Source organism: Hemitrygon akajei, chromosome 11 (assembly GCF_048418815.1).
Source record: "Hemitrygon akajei chromosome 11, sHemAka1.3, whole genome shotgun sequence".
NCBI lineage: Eukaryota > Metazoa > Chordata > Chondrichthyes > Myliobatiformes > Dasyatidae > Hemitrygon > Hemitrygon akajei.
In genome coordinates, this window is record NC_133134.1 from 13,968,684 (window position 1) to 13,988,728 (window position 20,045).

General features: G+C 42.8%; 1 protein-coding gene across 1 annotated transcript in view; it reads right to left on the reverse strand.

Moving 5' to 3' along the window:
* cacna1ha (calcium channel, voltage-dependent, T type, alpha 1H subunit a) overlaps nucleotides 1-20,045 on the reverse strand; it is a 333,897-nt gene that overhangs the window by 211,383 nt on the left and 102,469 nt on the right. The window contains exons 6-7 of the mRNA XM_073060243.1: nucleotides 13,592-13,684; nucleotides 1,814-2,600 (exon numbers count right to left, since the gene is read on the reverse strand). Of these exons, the coding sequence (XP_072916344.1) occupies nucleotides 1,814-2,600; nucleotides 13,592-13,684 (880 nt within the window). The remainder of the gene's footprint in view (nucleotides 1-1,813; nucleotides 2,601-13,591; nucleotides 13,685-20,045) is intronic.

Here is a 20,045-nt window from a genome sequence, read left to right on the forward strand (position 1 = left end):
CTCACACATCAACACCTTTGGAAGTGAAATCCTACCACAATTTCTCTGACCTTGAAAATGTAATAAACCACAGCACCACCAACAATGCCTCAATCCAGATGTGTGTAGGATTTGTTTTGTGTGTTTAATTTTTTTGTAAAAATTGTGTACATTTTTTTGTTTTTTTCCTTGTGAATTATACAATTATGAGGGATACAGATAGGGTAAATGCAAGCAGGCTTGTTCCACTGAGGTTGGGTGAGACTAGAACTAGAGGTCATGGGTTAAGGGTGAAAGGTGAAATGGTTAAGGGGAACATGAGAGGGAACTTCTTAGAGGATTTTAAGAGGGTGGAACGAGTTGGCAATGGTAGTGGGGATTGATTGATTTCAACATTTAAGGTAAATTCAGATAAGTACATGGATGGAGGGCTGTGATCTGGGTGCAGAGGATGGGAAAAGAAATATTAATAAATTGGCATGAACTAGATAGGTGGAAGGTCCTGCTTCTCTGCTCTATGACTCTACTCTAAGATCAGTCGAATACCAATCAGACATATCTGCTAGATGACCTGTCCCTAGCAATGAATGAGCTGTCTAAAGAACAAAATAAAATAGTATGAACAATGCTGGATATAAACAATAATACAAATATTTTCAAGGCCATTGTTTTGTGTGCAATTCTAATAAGGAATTTGAACTTAGATTCAAAGACTGAAAATTCTATAAACACTCAGCGGGTCAGGCAGCATCTGTGGAAGATTAACAGTTCAGGTAGAGACCCTTTGTCAGACAGGAGAAAAGTTAGTTCTAAGGTGGAGACAAGACAGGGAGCAGTGGATAGAATGCAGGGAATATCTCAGTTAGGGTGATGTTAGATTTGCTGTGGTAATTAACTAAAGCTATCTGGTTGGTAGATTAAACACCTTAGCAAACTTGTTCTCATCCTATCAGAAAGATTCATTGTGGTACATCTATCACTGCAACTTAAAACTAACTTATTTTTATTATTTCCCAGTGCTGATTAATCTAAAATGTTAACTCTATTTTTCTGTTCTACTGTGAATGCCTGCAGGAAAATATCGGTACTTTGATAACGAATTTACTTTGAACTTTCCAGAAACTGTCTGATCTGTTGAGTGCTTCCAGCATTGTCCATCACTACTTCTGATTTTCTGCTTCTCCAGTTTTTCAAGCTTCATTTACTGTTGTACTTGGTTCTATCAATTCATTTGATGAGAACTTTAGCCAGAGGGTGGTGAATCTCTGGAATTCATTGCCACAGACGGCTGTGAAGGGCAAGACAGTGGGTACATTTAAAGGGGTGCTTGATAGGTTCTTGATTAGCAAGGGTGTCAAAGTTTATGGGAGAAGGCAGGAGAACGGGGTTGAGTGGGAAAATAAATCAGCCATGATGGAATGGTGGAGCAGATCTGATTTGCTGAATGGCCTAATTCTATTCCTTTCTTAGGGTCTTAAAATCTCATAGGTAGAAACCAGGTGGGAGGGAAGGAGTCCAACCTGAAGACAGGTGAGGGGGAAGGTGGTGGTTGGGTGGGGGAGAGGGGCTGATGTGAGAAACAGGGAGGTGATAGGTGCACTCGATGGGCTGAATGGCTGAATGGCTTAACTCTCCTCTTATATCTTATAGTCTAATTCAGCAATGGGCGCCAAGGCGATGAGTTGGAAGTCTGCTTTTTTCTTAATCTCTTTATTAATCCTGGTTAATGGATTTTGAATGTCAGAGCAATTGTGAAATCAGTTCACTTCATTATGAAGCCTTTAACCCTTTCAAATAGATGTTGAGGTGGCTACGGAATCGTGATATCGCTTACCATGGTTCCCCACCAAGTGGTGTAGTTTGCCAAAGGAATCAGTCAAGTTCATCTTAGGCTTCACTTTGCCCACAGCGAAGGATGTGTTACCACTTTTCTTGTCCTTTGGCTTTGGTGTGGAGCTGTTCCTGCTCATCAAAGATGGAACGATAGTTGGATAGTTGGTGCCCCCGCGGTGTGCAAGGCCGGCCATTAGCTTAACGTTAGCTGCAGTGGAAGACTTGCAAGCAACTTGTGGCCCCTCAAAGTGGCAGTCAGCATGGTAAATACTGTGGATGGACTCAGCCCCCGAAGGGGGGGTCTGATGGTTGAGCGCAGATGAAGGAAGCATGAGTCTGCTGTCCACCTGCACTGCGTTCATCTCCACGTCACTGAGCTCCGGGCCGCCCCGCTGTGCCTTTGAACTGCCGTTGCTGATATGATAATGGTGGTGGTGGTGGTGGTGGTGATGGTGAATGAGATGATGAATCGACCGCAGGCGCCCTTTATTCTGGCACTTCCTCTCCTGCCCGTTCGAGCTGCTCGAGCTGACCTTCTTGCGCCGCTTGTTCCGCCAGGTCTTGTAAAGCCGCAAAGTTCGGCGCTTCACCTTCCGGTAGAGGTGGGAAATGTACTTAAGGAGTTCCTCGTAGCAGCTCCCTGGCTCAGAGAAACTTGCAATTGTGCTATCGTTTGAAAGAAATCGAGCTCGCTGCTCCTGCATTAATTGATTTTCGCGTTGCTTTGTTTCAGAAAATTGCGTTGCTATGACAACCAGGCACAGGTTAATCATGAAGAATGAACCGACCTAAAGAAATTTTTTGAGAGATAAAAATATACATAATCAGTTTTAAACTGGTAACAAGAAAAAGTTCAATAGCAACAATTATGCTATAGCATTATAATATTATGATCACAACAAAATAGATGGAATTTATCATGCACTCGACAGAATAAATACCTCAGCGATGCCTTACACATGTGTGTTCTTTCTTCTAATTTTTATTTTAGAGATACACCCAATTACACTCTTGTGACCAACTAACCTACTGACCCATACATCTTTGGAATGTGGGAGGAAACCAGAGGGCCCAGAGGTAACCAATGCAGGCACAGGGAGAAACATACAAACTCCTTATAGACAGCGGCGGGAATTGATCCTGGGTAATAATGTTACGCTAACTGCCGCTCAAACCGTTCTGCGTTGGTTGTAAAAATCGTATTAATTCATCTGAAATTATACACTTTGATAGGAACAATGTAACTATAACTGTTTAGGAACTTGGGAGGAAATATGGGCTGGAAATTGATGTGTTTTTATGGAGTCAATCTGTGTGATGGGTTACCTAACACTACTTGTGACAGCCACATTGAGAGTGTGAACTCCGACTCTGAGGTTCACAGAACAGCCCCTGTTGGGTTTCAGCCCTGTGGTTTATAATTGATGAATTGCCAGCGTCTGTGTGGCTGCCCGCATGTAGCCTTCCACCTGCACTCTTTGCAGCCGCCTCTTAAAGGGAGAAACGAGACTCTTTGAGCTACCGGGTAGTGTTGCTGCGTAGGGTGGGAGAGGGTCCCTAATGGAAAATAAAGACCTGCTGGACAGGCCGGTGAAGGACAGAGCATATTCTCTGGATAAAGGGACACAAAAACCTTCACAGGGGAACCCCTGGCAGGAGGATAAGGGCATGGGTGAGCCTCTCAACATCTATACTTTCAGCAAGCTGTAGGAGCAGGCAAACATAAGACAAGAACCAGAGGCAAGAGTAGGCCACCCAGTCTCTCCTCCCTGTTCTACCAGTCGACAGGATCGTGCACAACAATTTACCTCAGCACCCCTTTACTGCACTGACCCCAATTCCCTTGAAAACCTGAGTATCTAAACTGCCATCGATTTTTGTCCTGAATATTCGCAGCAAATGAGCCTCCTCATGGGTAGTGAGTTCTGAAGATTGGTCACCCTCTTAGCAAAGAAATTTCATTTCGTTTACTGGATAGCTAACCCTGTATTTTGAGATCTTGTTCCCTCAGCCAGGGGGAACAAACTCCATATTCACCCTGTGAGGCCAGCAATTTGTAGATTACTATGAGATCATCTCCTACCACCTCATCCTTTTGAGATACAGGAGATCCTGAATCCCTTTGGTGGCAATAAAGGCAGTTTAATCGACAGCCATTTAAATAATACCGTATCAGGAGAAATGAAGGTAGTCAGATCTCAAACATGAGAAAACCTGCAGATGCTGGAAATCCAAAGCAACACACACGAAATGCTGGAGGAACTCAGCAGGCCGGGCTGTGTCCATGGAAAAGAATAACAGCCAACATTTTGGCTCGAGACCCTCTTCAGTACTGAGAGGGAAGGGGAGAGAATTAAACGGCTAGGGGAGGGGAAAGAGGCTAGGTGAAAAGTGATAGGTGAAGCCAGGTGGGTGGGAAAGGTCAACAACTGGAGCTGAAAGAATCTGTTAGGAGAGGAGAGTGGACAATACCAGAAAGGGGAGTGGGAAATAGAGGATGTGTGTGTGTGTGGGGGGGGGGGGGGTGTTTACCAGAAGCATAAATTGATATTCATACCATCAAGTTGGAGGATACCCAGGCAGAATATAAGGTGTTGCTCCTCCGACCTGAGGATGGCCTCATCCTGGCGCAAGAGGAGGCCATGGATTGACACATCGGAATGGGAATGGGATTCAGAATTAAAATGTTTGGCCACCGGGAAGCCCTGCTCTTGGTGGATGGTGTGGAGGTGCCTGACAAAATCAAATCTGACTGTTATTGAGGAAATTAGAAGTGTTCCCTTTTAGACCAATGAGGCTGTAAAGCTCACAAAATTTGAAATTTGCATGTTACACTACTGTTGACATCATTTGGGAAACATTCTATAGCAGAAAATAATGCTAGACAGAACACAAATCTCTCAGACTATCTCCAGAGCTTAAACAAAATGCAGGAGGAACTCAGCAGGTCAGGCAGCATCTATGGAAAAGAATAAACAGTCAACATTTCGGGCTGAGACCCTTCACCTGGACTGGAAAAAAAGAATTTAGAGCAAGATGGTGGGGGAGGGGTGGAAGAAGTACAAGGTGGGAGGTGATAGGTGAAACCGGGAGGAGGGAAGGGGTGAAATAAAAAGCTCTGAAGCTAATAAGTGAAAGAGATAAAGGGCTGGAGAAGAGGGAATCTGATAGAAGATGGTAGAAAATCATGGAATAAAGGGAAGGGATGAAGAGTACCAGAAGGTTTCCAGTCGTGATGAAGGGTCTAGGCCTGAAACGTGGACTGTTTCTCCAGCATGTTTGTGTTTGTTGCTTGGATTTCCAGTATCTGCAGATATTCTCATCTTCAAAGTTCAAAGTACATTTACTGTCAAGGTATCTATACTACGTATATACAGTTCTGAGATTCATCTCCTTACAGGCAGCTACAAGCCAAAGAAACCCAATGGAACCCATTTTAAAAAAACTGTGAAACACCCACTATTATTCAAACAATAAAAGAAAGCAGATAGTATTTAGAACTGCAGTTTGTGAACGAGACTTCACAGCCATGAACAATTTACAGCTGATTAGTTGCAGGACATGGCCTCAGTTCAGTGCAGAGATGGGTAAACCTCGTTGAACACCAGCCCGTCCCTCTCCTCTGGCCCCAACACCCTGATCTTTACAATCTGGCCTGGTGCTTAAGTTGGCCAAACAGCAAGTCGTACCTCAAATTATCAGCAAAATAAATAACACGAGATAAATTATCAGTAAAATGGCTTCTCCAGCAGTGTGTTTGCTTGCTCCAGATTCCGTCTGTAGCATCCTGTGTCTTTGAGATATATTCACAAATGGGCACTAAGTCACTCAGAAATGTGTACAAAATTGCTCTACTCCAATTTAAGTCAATTTTCAACAGCACAGCTTTGTTCTTTGAGCAAATCTTGGGTGAAAACATTCTCTTTCCTTAGTGATCAGATGGTTGTTCTAACAGCTGACAAAAGCTGGGTCTTCCATTATGCACACTGGACAGAAATGATTTTCCTGTCTCAGTACACAGGAATATTGTGGCTTTGAATTTCATCTTTGCTTGAATAACAATCATACCACAATTTTCTCTGTGGGTCTGAGGGATAGGAAACACATATTGAATATTGCTTGATGCCTCTTTCCACACACTTCCGATAAAAAAGCTGGCCACCTGTTCAAGTGTAGCCATTTGGGCGACATTTTCTTCAAAGTTGCCATATCTGTCTTGGTAGCGTCACTGACATTATGAGGGAAGGTTGAGATTTCTTACATTCAAAATGGTGCTTTAAAGCTTTAACACCTTTTTCAGATTATACACTCAGTGGCCACTTTATTAGGTACACAAGTGGAACCTGGTGAGATCTTCTTCAACTTTGACATGTTGAGTGTTCAGATATGCTCCTCTGCATATCACTGTTGCAATGCGCGGTTATTTAAGTTATTGTCACCTTCTTCTCGGCTTGGACAGTATGGCCGTTCTCTGATTAACAAGGAATTTATGCTCAGAGAACTGCACTCACTGGATGTTTTCACTATTTTTCTCACCATTCTTTGTAAACTCTGGGAACTGTTGTGCGTGAAAATCCCAGGAAATCAGCAGTTTCTGAGATACTCAAACCACCCCGTCTGGCACCAAACAATTATTCCACGGTCAAAGTCACAGAGATCACATTTCTTCCCCATTCTGATGTTTGGTCTGAACAACAACTGAATCTTTAGACCATGTTTTATGTATTGAGTTGCTGCCACATGATTGGCTGATTAGATATTTGTATTGACAAGCTGATGTACAGGTGTACCTAAAAAGTGGTCACTGAGTGTATATTTTAGGTCGTATTCACTACAATGGGCCCTCTCATCCTATTACGCTGGGAGTTTGCAGTCCCTTGAAAGCTGATGAAGAAAGTTGCTGCGCTCTCTCTCAGCAAAACTTTAATTTAAGTACTGTTATTAGAATAGTAAACCTAAGGCTGTTCACAAGAGATTTGGCAACAAACATTAACGGAAAGGATCCAGTGCTTTCCTGGTGTATATGACAAATAAACTCTTCTTGGGCTTCCAGTCGGGAACAGGCATCAATTTTAGCCGACGTTTCAATGGCAAACTCTGCCATCTTCATTAGGGATGAAGTCTGGGTATGCCTAGTCCGGTGGTATTTATACCTCCGTCATCTGTCCCTCCTGATTGGTTAGTCCTCATCCAATCAGGTTTCCGCTGTCCCACCTTGTTTACAATTGCATTCTAGTTCTTGCTTAAAGTGAGACTTCCACTTTTGTTAAAATTCTTTTCCTCTCATTTTATTTTGATGGCTTCCTTCACCAAGCGGTCCCAAATGGCACAGCAGTTTTGTGCCATCGAAGTCATTCCAATGGCCATTGTGAATGTAGTGTCTGCTACTGCTGATTTCTCCGGGTAACCCGAATGGATACATGTCCTGGATCTCAGGATGGCTGGCGTTTACAGGATTCCCCGTGAATACGGAGCAGCGTGCATCGGCCAAAAGGGATGCACGGTGGAGACCTGCGTCAAGGAGCACAGGAGATGTATCGGTTTGGGATTTAGGACCACCTGGTGAAGGAAGTCATTGAAATAAAACTAGGTGGGACAGCGGAAACCTGATTTGCTGAGGGCTAACCATCAGGAGGGGCAGATGACGGGGGTATAAATACCACCGGACTAGACATGCCCAGGCATCATCACTGATAAAAATGGCAGAGTCTGTCGTCGAAATGCTGGTTAAAATTCATACCTGTACCCAGCTGGAAGCTCAAGAAGAGTTTATAAACATTAACTGATTAAAATGGCATCACCATGTCCAAATGCTTCAACAAAGAACCAAGTTTTATGGAGCTTTGTAAAAGAGGCAAGGAGCATAATGAAGAAATTTCTAGAGTGTAAGTGTAGGCATAACTACTAATGGCAGAGCTGTTTGCTTCATGATCAAACAAGGGACAAGGGAAGGGTGAGCAGCTTCAAGTTCCTGGGTGACAGCATCTCAGAGGATCTATCCTAGGCCCAGCATATTGATGCAATTACATAGAAGGCACCAAAGGCTATATTTCATTAGGAGTTTGAGAAAATTTAGCATGCCACAAAAGACTACTAAATTTCTACAGATGTTCCGTAGAGAGCATGCTGACTGGTTACATCACCATCTGGTATGGAGGGGGCAATGAACAGAATAGGAAAAAAATGCAGAGGGTTATAAACTCATGAGCACAAGCCTCTTCACCATCAAGGATATCTTCAAAAGGCAGCACTTCAAGAAGGCGGTATCCATCATTAAGGACCCTCACCACTCAGGACATGCCCTCTTCTCATTCAGGGAGGAGGTACTGGAGCCTGAAGACACACATCCAATGTTTTAGGAACAGCTTCTTCCCCTCCGCTATCATATTTCCGAGTGGACCCATGAACCCATGAATACCATCACACCTTTTGTGAACATGACAAAATCTGCAGATGCAGGAAATCCAAAGTAACGCACACAAAATGCTGGAGGAACTCAGCAGGTCAGGCAGCATCTATGGAAATGAATAAACAGTTGTCGTTTTGGGCTGATACCCTTTTTCAGGACTGGAAGAGAAGGGAGAAGATGACAGAATAAAAAGGTGGGGGGTCTGGGAAGAAGGTGAGGCCTCACATTTTGTCTTCTTTTTGCACTATTTTTAAAAATAAAATCTTATTGTAACTTATAGTTTTTTAATGTCTTGCACTGTATTGCTGCCACAGAACAAGTACCATGACATATATCAGTGATGATGAATCTGATTCTGATTCTGAATCTGGGGGCAGAAATTGGGTGTTCATTGAGTTCACTTGCTTAATTGAAAATAGTCCAAAGAGACAGGAACACTAATAGGATCGTGAAATGATGAGGTTCTTGTAAAAACGCATCAGGTTGATTAATGTTCTTGGATGGGAAAGGAGATCTGTGGGGCTGATCTGATCTGGCGCAAGGGTGCCTCCAAGCCCACAGGAATGTGTTTGATTCTTAGCAAGTGAGTCTGTGAAATGGCAGCAGCAAGTCACACAACATGCTCAGAGGCGTTGAAGAAGGGAATCTCATCACCAGCTGTTCAAAAGAACTTAGAGTCATAAATTCAGACAGCACAGGGACAGGCCATTCGGCCCAGTCAATCTGTACTGACCATCAAGCATCCACTTACACTAATCTTTTATATTATTCTCCCTACTTTCCCAAACTGGGAAATTAAAAATTAATGCCAGCCTGGTCAGAATAACAGTGTGAGACATAGGAGCAGAATTAGGCCATTCAACCCATCAAGTCTGCTCCCCCATTCTGTCATGGCTGATTTAATACCCCTCTCAACCCCATTCTCCAGCTTTCTAACCATAAACTTTGACACCCTGACTAATCTAGAACCTTTCAAACTCTGCTTTAAATATATCCAATGCCTGTGTCCTGAGAAGGAATAAAATTTGGACATTAAGTTCGGTGAACATATCTCAAACTACTTTAAAGAATGAGAAAATGGTAATCAGGATAGAATAGGTATGATAAAATCATGGATTTGAATTGCTGCTCTTGTAGGACTCTATGAATATTGCTAGAATAAACATAGGGGCATAAAATTACAGTGAAGATAGGGAAAGAGTGAAGATTTGCCAAAGGCTTATGCTGGATATTTCCAGCATCCAAGGCTTTCTTGTTCCACTACTTCACCTATATTTCACAATATAGAGGTTTCACTTTGACAAGGTCAAGAGGTCTACAGTTGCTTTCCTGCTCTTTCAAAACCCTGAAGAAAAATTCCACAAACAAATCTCGGATTACTGCAAATTTCCGTGCCCAAGCCAACTAAACAGCAAAGGATCAGCCCAAATTGCATGACACTAAAGTTAAAATCCAGGCTTATCTTTCCCCTACTGACCTAGAATGATACCTAAAGTGGAAGTCAATGCAACCATAAGACAAAAGAGCAGCATCACACCATTCAGCACACTGAGCCTGGTCCTCCACGGCTGATTTAATATTCCCCTCAACCCCATTCTCCTGTCCTCCCCCCCACCCCCCGTAACATTTGATACTCTCACAAATCAAGAACCTATCAACATCCACTTTAAATATACCAAATGACTTGACTTCCACGACCATCTGTGGCAAAGATTTACCACTTTCTGGCTGCAGTAATACCTCTTCATCTCTGTTCTAAATGGACATGCCTGTATCCTGAGGCTGTACCATCTGGTCCTAGTCTCCCCCACTATAGGAAACATCCTCTCCACAGCCACACTTTCTCGACCTTGCAGTACAAATTCATGATATATTTTGATAGCAAACACTTTAAACTTATTGCAACCGTCACAGAAAAATGCAATTTTAGTCTCTGTGCAAGCCACATTCTGTACATAAAAAGGCTCATTATAAAATATTCAAAACATAGAATTAAATTGAACAAATATTGAATTTTGCATTTCTGACTCAGCATGTTCAACTTGTGCTTCTTTACTAGAATTGAATTCTAAGCTAGAAAATTGCTTTCATCGACTGTTGAGTAAATAGAGGAAATATTTCATACATCAGTTCATAAAATACATAATTTTAATTATATTGGTCTGGTATTGATTGCCAATAGAATGAAAACCTTTGCCTTAACTAATTCAAACTGAATTACAAGTTATTTTCTCACTAATATGTTTTCTGTTTGGTCAGGTTGCTATCTCATAAATTGTGATGCTCTGGTTTTCATTTAAAAATGTTTCGGTTCACTTATCAGTACAAATGAATCCCTACATTCTCTTAATAGTAGCCAGAGCATCTGTTCATCTCCCCAAAGAACTGGTGATGAGAATGATGCTGATCTATTTCTGTATGCTTCTGACACTTTTGCCCAAAGTTAGTTGGCTGCTACCCATGCACAAGATCTGGAACGATACTTCGTGTCTCTGGGATTCTGGAAACTGGACAATAAATGGCACATTTACTAAAGGAAGCTCAGTGAATGCAGCAAAACTTTTGGAGGTCCATTCGAGGTCCAGTGGCTGGAACCTCAAGTCTGTGTATCTCTGTGAGTCTGCTGGTGAAGTCAAGGCCCAGTGTCTGCGAATCCACAGGCTCACTGGCGATTCGACCTGTCCTAGGGATAGAGAACTGTCCAGGTGAGTGTGTGGCCGCGAGAGAGCGAGGAACAGGGCTTGGTTCGCTCTTGTTGCTTTAATGCTTCTAGTGTTCTGTATTGTTCCTCCCAGCAATGTGGGCATGCTATGTTGGTGCCAGAATGTGTGGCAACACTTGTGGGCTGCCCCCAGCACATCCTTAGGTGTGTTAGTTGTTAACACAAACGACACATTTCACCATATGCTTCGATATACATGCATTGAATAGATCTAAATCTGAATCTGAAAGTTAGAAGTATACGCCATGGTAACAATAATGGTGGAAAGTTTTGCAAAGTTGTGGTTCCGAAACTTGCCACGGAATGCAAGGCTCCTGACGGGATAAAAGTGGAAAGGAGTTTCACTAGGATATGTTCTAAGCTGGGACATTTCAGTTATGAAGACTGTGAAGACTGGGAAATTGGGTTTGTTTTCCTTGAAGTAGAGGAGGCTGAGGGCGAACCTGATGGAATTACACAAAATGATGAGGGGGTAAAGATGGAGTAAAGTTTTCCCCAGAGCAGAAGTTCAGCATAATAGGTAACCAGCTTAGAAGGGATTTGGGGAGGAAGCTTTATCGTCCAGAAAGTGGTTAGAAACTGAAACTGGTCAAGGGTAAGTTTTTTTACACAGAGAGTGGTGAGTGCGTGGAATGGGCGACAGTGGTGGAGGCAGATACGATAGGGTCTTTTAAGAGACTCCTACTTAGGCACATGGAGCTTAGAAAAATAGAGGGCTATGGGTAACCCTAGGTAATTTCTAATGTAAGTACATGTTTAGCACAGCATTGTGGGCCAAAGGGCCTGTATTGTGCTGTAGTTTTTCCTATGTTTCCATGTTTCACACAACATGAGAGAACTGTGGGGAAAGCCAAGCACTTGAGTGCCAATCAAGTCGGGTTTCTGTAAATGAGTACTTGAAGTTCTGCATGGACAGGATGGGCCAAAGGGTCATTTTCTATGCTGTAACAACTCTATCACCAGTAATGATATTTATACCACGTGGCCACATTGATGCACTAAATGTGACCTGGAATTAATTTCACTAAGCAATACATACATTTGAAAACACAACCGATACAGTGGTGCAATGGTTAGCAGTACAATCCAGTACAAGCGACCTGGATTCAGATCCTGCCGCTCTCTGAAAGGAGTTTGTACGTTCTCCCCGTAACACCGTGTGTTCCCTCCAGGTGCTCTGGTTTCCTCCCACAATCCAAAGACGTACCAGTTGGTAGTTAGTTGGTCATTGTAAATTGTCCCGCGATTTGGCCAGGATTAAATAGGGGGATTGCTGGGCAGTGTGGCTGGGAAGTCCTATTCCGGAGTCTATCTTAACAAATAAATATAACTTCAGCATGAAATGTTGGCAAGCATGTAAGTGGGCAGCAGCATGTGACTTGCAAAAAGAAGTTGTGAACTCCAGAATATATTCACAAGGACATAGGGAGTTGCTGGGCCACCCGATAGAGGTGTATTAGATCATTAGGGGCACAGACAGGGGAAAAGAATGTCATCTCTTTTCTCAAGAGAACCTTTGTTTCCTGTTTGCCTGCAGGAAGATGAACCTCAGACTTGTATACTGCATACGTACTTTGAATCTCTGAAAAGAGGGCATTGGTTTAAGATCAGAGGCAGGAGATTTAAAAGGGACATCGAGGCAGCTTATTCTCGGCGAAGGTGGTGGGTATTTGGAATGAGTTGTCAGAAGCAGAGTTTGAGATGGACACATTAGCAACATTTAAAAGCCATACAGATCAGTGCATAGGTGGGAGTGGCTTACACATCTATGGGGCAACACTGGGAAGAAGGGACTAACTTTCTGACCAACACAGTTAGCATAAGACCATAAGACACTTGAGCAGAATAAGGCCATTTGGCCTATCTAGTCTGCTCCACCATTCAATCATGACTGATTTATTTTCCCTCTCATCACCATTCTCTTGCCTTCTCCCACTAACCTTTGACATCCTTACTAATTAAGTACCCATCAACCTCTTCCTTAAACAAGGGTTCCCCCTTACTTAATGATATTAGCCTATGGAATAAAAAAGGGAGGGGAGAGGGATTTGATGCTATTGTCACTGTTTTTTTCTGTGAGGGAGGGGTGGAGGATTTTGGAATTTGCGAGTTCTGCTTTTCTCTTTTTCATGCCGGGGGGGTTGGGGGGGGTGAAGTTGATTTATTTTCTTTCAACAACCCCCATGGTCTTTCTATATTTCATGGGTATCTGGAGAAGACAAATACCAGAGTTGCATTAACCATGTATACTTTGACGATAAAATGAACCTTTGAACCAATGACTTGGCCTTCACAGTGGACAAATTGGGCTGAAGGTCTGTCTTAATGCTGTATCTAACTCCATGGTATCTCTCAATTCAATTTCAGTATCGTTGGAGTGAACTTTTCAATCGGCAAATAGCCTACTTTATATCTGCCCCAACAACTTATGCATAAAAAATTTAAAAACTTAGCAGTCCTTTAAAATTAAACTAATTATTTATCACACATAAATCAAAAGTCACTAAACATCACCCTAAGTTTATAGTTTCTAACAGTATTGAAAAACTAAACTTTATCATCCCAAGTCACATTTTGGAAAGAAGTATGCTAATTGTCACTACTTCAAAAAGCAGAAAGATTTAACGCCTTAAATGAGACATACTTACTATTATAAGCAGTATAAAATATATAAAATTGTAAAAAGAATGCGCGTCCATAACATAATACATAATATCCACCCATCCCTCCAGGGTAATCACCTGGGGAAAAAGCAAAGAAATATTACATTATTTAAATAACAAATGAGAAGAATAATCAAGGCAAAGTGATACAGTGATCATTTTCCTTTTCAATCTTGTACAATATCGTTGGATGAGGGCAAAGTTATTTAATAATGCAACACAAATCTGAAATTTTTATTAAATGCTCCATTATGCACATAGTAATGAAACATGAAGAGATTAGGAGACGCTTTTGACAAACGAGTCTGAAACCTTTTCTTGTTCTGCTTAAGATCACGTTACCAGTCAGGGACCATTAGCTGGTTCCGCCACTGTCTGGTATGGGGTGGGGTTGGTGGGGGGGGCTACTGCACAGGATCGAAGTAAGCTGCGGAGAGTTGTAAAATTAGTCAGTTCCATCATGGACATTAGCCTCCATAGTAACTAAGACATCATCAAGGAACTGGGCCTCGGAAAGGCAGTGTCCATCATTAAGGACCCCCACCACCCAGAACGTGCCCTCTTTTCATTGTTATCATCAGGAAGGAGGTACAGAAGCCTGAAGGCACACACTCAATGATTCAGGAACAGCTTCTTCCTCTCTGCCATCCGATTTCTAAATGGACATTGAACCCATGATCACCTCCTCAATATTTTTTATTTCCTATTTTTTGCACTACTTAGTTCACAATTTTCTTTTTTCTCTATTATCATATATTGCATTGTAATGCTGCTGCAAAGTTAACAAATTTCACGAAATATGCCAGTGATATTAAACCTGATTCTGATTCATGTGAGTTCAAGCCAGATACAAGCCACTTTATGAGTTTCTTTTGGACTGATAGGAACTTATAGCGTCCAGTCTCGGCGTCCCTCTGTGTGTAGTTACATCTTGGCGCGGCATGGCAGTGTAGTGGTTAGCACAACACTTCACAGTACAAGTGACCTGGGTTCAATACCCATCACTGCCTGCAAGGAGTTTGTTCGTTCTCCATGTGACCACATGGGTTTCCTCCAGGTGCTCCGGTTTCCTCCCATAGTCCAAAGACGTACCAGTTAGTAGGTTAATTGGTCATTGTTAAATTGTCCCATGATTAGGCTAGGGTTCAATCAGGGATTGCTGGGCAGCATGGCTTGAAAGGCCATAAAGGCCTGTTCCATGCTGTATCTCAATAATAAAAAGAAATCTTAGAGCAGAGACCGTCATGGTTATTGAGTGGTTATTGCACAGAAAGAGGCCATTCAGTCCATCAATCCTGTGCTAGATTTCTACAATTCACTATCACTTAGGCTTGCAAATCTTTCTTCATGATATATATTTAACTGAATTCCTCTTGAAGGTCATAACTGAACTTGCCTCTGCCACATCTGCAGTGCCCGCTTTCCAGATCCCAAACTCTCTCTGAGAAAATTCTACCCCGTGTCACTTTTAATTCCTTCTCTTCTGTGTTACAGCTGTAGTTTCAAAAGGCAGTGCCTCAAGAAGGCGGCGAAGCAGAACCCTATCCCTGCTAGCATGGCAGGAGGATGGGGTAAAAGCAGACGTGCGTGAAATGGAAGCGGTCAACTAATTTTATCAGCTACTTGGACTATACCTCGCCCAACCACACTACTTGTAAAAAAAAAGGCCATCCCTTTCTCTCAATTCCTCCGTCTCCACCGCATCTGCTCTCAGGATGAGGTTTTTCATTCTAGAATGAAGGACATGTTCTCCACCATCAACGCTGTCCTCAACTGCATCTCTTCCATTTCATGCACATCTGCTCTTACCCCATCCTCCCGCCACTCTACCAGGGATTGGGTTCCTCTTGTCCTCACCTACCACCCCATGTCCAGCGCATAATTCTCCGAAACTTCCCCCACCTCCAACTGGATTCCACCACCAAACACATCCTTCCCTTCCCCCCCACCCCCACTTTCTGCTTTCCACAGGGATCACTCGCTACGTGACTCCCTCGTACATTCATTCATACCACCCCACTGATCTGCCTCCTGGCACTTATGCTTGCAAGCGGAACAAGTGCCCACCTGCCCCTACGCCTCCTCCCTCACTAGCATTCGGGGCCCCAAACAGTCCTACCAGGTGAGGCAACATTTCACCAGTGTGTCTGTTGGGGTCATATATTGAGTTTGGTGCTCTTGGTGTGGCCTCTTGTATATCGGTGAGACCCGGCGTAGATTGGGAGACCACTTCACCAAGTATCTTCGCCAGAAAAAGCATGATCTCCCAGTGGCTGCCCATTTTAACTCCATTTCCCATTCCCATTCCGATCTGTCCATCCATGGTCTCCTCCACTGTTGGAATAAGGCCACACTTAGGTTGGAGGAACAACATCTTATATTATGTTTGGGTAGCCTCCAACCTGATGGCATGAACATCGATTTCTCAAACTTCCAGTAATGCCCGCACCACCTTCACAATTTCCCATCCCCTTGCCCCTCCCTCATGTTATCTTGCCCACCCATCACCTCCCCTCTGGTGCTCCTTTCCGCACCCCCCCCCTTTTTCTTTCTTCCATGGCCTTCTGTCTCTTTCACCAATCAAATTCCCAGCTCTTTGCTTCATCCCTCCCCCTTCAAGTTCAACCTATCGCCTGGCGTTTCTCTCTCCCCATCCCCATCTTTCAAATCTACTCCTCAGCATTTTTCTCCAGTCCTGCCGAAGGGTTTTGGCCTGAAACGTCAACTGTACTGTTTTCCATAGATGCTGCTTGGCCTGCTGAGATCCCCCAACATTTTGTGTGTGTTGCCACTATTCTCTCTATCCAAGTCCTTCGCCATTTTATATATTTCTGTCAAATCTCCCACAACTTTTCCACAGAGAACAGGCCTAACTTCTCTAATCATTCCTCGTAGCTGCAGTCCTCATGCAAGAAACAACTCTCAAGAATCCTTTCAGGACCATTTCTAATCCCTTCACATCTGTCCTACAATGAGGCCAGCAGAATTGAATGTCATATCCAGTTAAGGCCGGGGCAGTGTTTATAAAGGTTCAGAATAACTTTCTTGAATTTGTGCTCCATGTCTATACTGATAAAGCTGAGAAATATGCATGCCGTATTGACTGTTTTTTCAACCCTGATGACCAATTTCATTGATATATACCCTCTCTTCCTGCATCTCAATTAGAGCAGAATTTTTTACTCTCCGCCTTCATTCTTCCTATAAAAACGTGCTTACTGATTTTCACAGATGCACCAAAGAAAGAATCCTAACAAAGCTTGGAATGGCAACTGCTCTGTCGAAGACTGACAAGAAATTGGAGAGTTGTGACCACAGCCCAGTCCATCATGCAATGCAGCCCCCCCTTCCCCCTTCCATGACCCAGTCTACACTTCTTGCTGCCTTGGCAACGCTGCCTACACAATCAAGAACCCCCTCCCACCCTGGTCATTCTCTCTTCTTCCCTCTTCTATTGGTCAGAGGCACAAAAGGTTAAGTACACTTGGAGAGAAGGGGGATAAAATGTGACTTGATAGTGGTGTACAAGGCATAGATCAAGAGGATCACCAGCGAGCTCTTCCCTTGGCGAACATGGCTAATACAAGAAGGCGTAATTTTAAGGCGATCGGAGGTAAGTAAAGTACGGATGTCGGAGATAAGTTTTTTTTTACACAGAGTGGTGGGTGTGTTGTAAGGGTGGTGTTAGATGCAGACACATTAGGGACATTTAAGAAACTTTTAGATAGGCACGTGGATGATAGAGAAATGGAGAGCTATGTAGGAGGTAAAGGTTATATTGATCTTAGAGAGGGTTATAAGGTCAGCACAATACTGTGGGCCGAAGGATCTGTACTGTTTTATGTTCCATGTTCTGAACCACCAGACTCAAGGGAAGCTTTTATCTCGCTGTTGTCAGATCCATTAAGGAACCGCTCCTAAACAAAATGATGAATTCTTGATCTCCCAATCCACGCCACTGTGACCCTTATACTTTATTTGTCTATCTGCACTGCACTCTCTCATAACTGCAACACTATATTCTGTTTTTTCCCCCTTTTTTACTACCTTAGTGTACTTCCGATCTGTCTGAAAGGCATGCAAACGAAGGCTTTTGACAGTCTCTTGGTATACGTGACAATAATAAACCAATACCATAAGTCCATAAGATATAGGAGCAAATTTAGGCTATTTGGCCCACTGAGTCTGCTCCGCCATTTCATCATGGCTGATCTGCTTTCCCTCTCAGCCTCAATCTCCTGCCTTCTCCACGTGCCCTGACCAATCAAGAATCAATCAACTACTGCCTTAAATATAGTCAAGTCAAGTCAAGTCACTTTTATTGTCATTTCGACCATAACTGCTGGTACGGTACATAGTAAAAATGAGACAAAGTTTTTTCAGGACCATGGTGTTACATGACGCAGTACACAAACTAGACTGAACTACGTAAAACACAACACAGAAAAAAACTACACTGGACTACAGACCTACCCAGGACTGCATAAGTGCACAAAACAGTGCAGACATTACAATAAACAATAAACAAGACAATAGGGCAGTAAGGTGTCAGTCCAGGCTCTGGGTATTGAGGAGTCTGATAGCTTGGGGGAAGAAACTGTTACATAGTCTGGTCGTGAGAGCCCGAATGCTTCGGTGCCTTTTCCCAGACGGCAGGAGGGAGAAGAGTTTGTGTGAGGGGTGCGTGGGGTCCTTCATAATGCTGTTTGCTTTGCGGATGCAGCGTGTAGTGTAAATGTCCATAATGGTGGGAAGAGAGACCCTGATGATCTTCTCAGCTGACCTCACTATCCGCTGCAGGGTCATGCGATCTGAAAAGGAGCCAATGACTTGAGCTCCTCAGCCACCTGTGGCAAAGAATTTCACAGATTCACCACCCTCTGGCTAAAGAAATTCCTCTTCATCTCCATTCTATTCTAAAAGGTCATCCCTCTCCTCTGCTCTTAGACTCTGCCGCCATAGAGTCATTTGGGCTGAAGGTCCTGTTTCCATGTTCTACTAGTCTATGACTCAATTTTTCAAAAGTCTTCACTAACAGGGAGAGACGACTCTTTCCCAAACATTTACAATCTGTTCTAGAAACGCATCTAATTTACAGATATGTGACTGGGTAGGGCAGCTAACAAGAAAACACACAAATGAAGAAAAACAAACTTAGTAGTTCATCAAAATAAGTGTTAATTTAACCATTAACTACACCATTCAACCTTCCATTTTTAATGAGACAACGCTTCGATTTGTCAACAGTTTCGCATTAGGAGGCCGCTGATAAAATGCAAGCAATGAGGGAATTAGTGTTGAGTTATTGAAAACCGCCAGCTCAATTAGAAACCGCTGCTTTCTTGACATTGACAATGAGATGAACTCAAAGACCACTCAATATGTTTCCTCGGTCTATAAATCTGAAACAGAACCACCTCCACGCTTAGGGGAAAATTAGTAGGATATTCAAACTGACAGTTTCCTCAAATTAATATAATTAAAAGATTCAGGTGGCTGCTAATAGGGATTAAACACATTGTAAGATAGTTCAATCAGTACACTGCACTATTCCTTACAGATGGAACAATTTCAGTTTAATCTTCAAGATTCCAAAGTTGCTGGGATTACTAGTAGCTGTTTTCAGATTTACTCTTCAGTTAGTTTGTTATACGCCATGTCATAACACATGGGGATCATGGTCTTTCCATGATAATGATTGATCTTGGTAAATTTTTCTCCCGAGGTGGTTTGCCATTTTCTTCTTCTGGGCAGTGTCTTTACAGGATGGGTGACCGTAGCCATTACCAATACTCTTCAGAGATTGTCTGCCGGGCGTCAGTAGTCGCATAACCAAAGCTTGTGATATGCACCAGCTGCTCATATGACCATCCACCACCTGCTCCCATGGCTTCACATGATCCTGATCGGGGGAGGGGGCTAAGCAGATGCTACACCTTGCCCAAGGGTGACCTGCAGGCTAACGGAGGGAAGGAGCGACTTACACCTCCTTTGGTAGAGACGTATCTCCAACCTACCACCACTTTTCTTAAGTAGACTTACACTCAGTGGCCACTGTATTAGGTACACCTGTACACCTTTTTATTAATGTAAATATCTAATCAGCCCATCCTGTGGCAACAAAAAGCATGCAGACATGATCACGAGGTTCAGTTTATTCTGCCATATATATGAGGAAATTTTTGAATCAACATTAGCAAAAAAAGATTTCGGAATAAAAATTGGTACCGCTTGAAATATATATAAAAACTTGGGTAAAATAATCATCTTAATAGCATTAATCCGGCCTATCAGAGATAAAGATAATGGTGACCATTTAGTGAACAAACATTTAATCTGATCAATTAAGGGTAAAAAATTAACCTTAAACAACTCCTTATAATTTTTTGTAATTTTAATCCCTAAGTATATAAAAGAGTCATTAACTAATTTAAAAGGT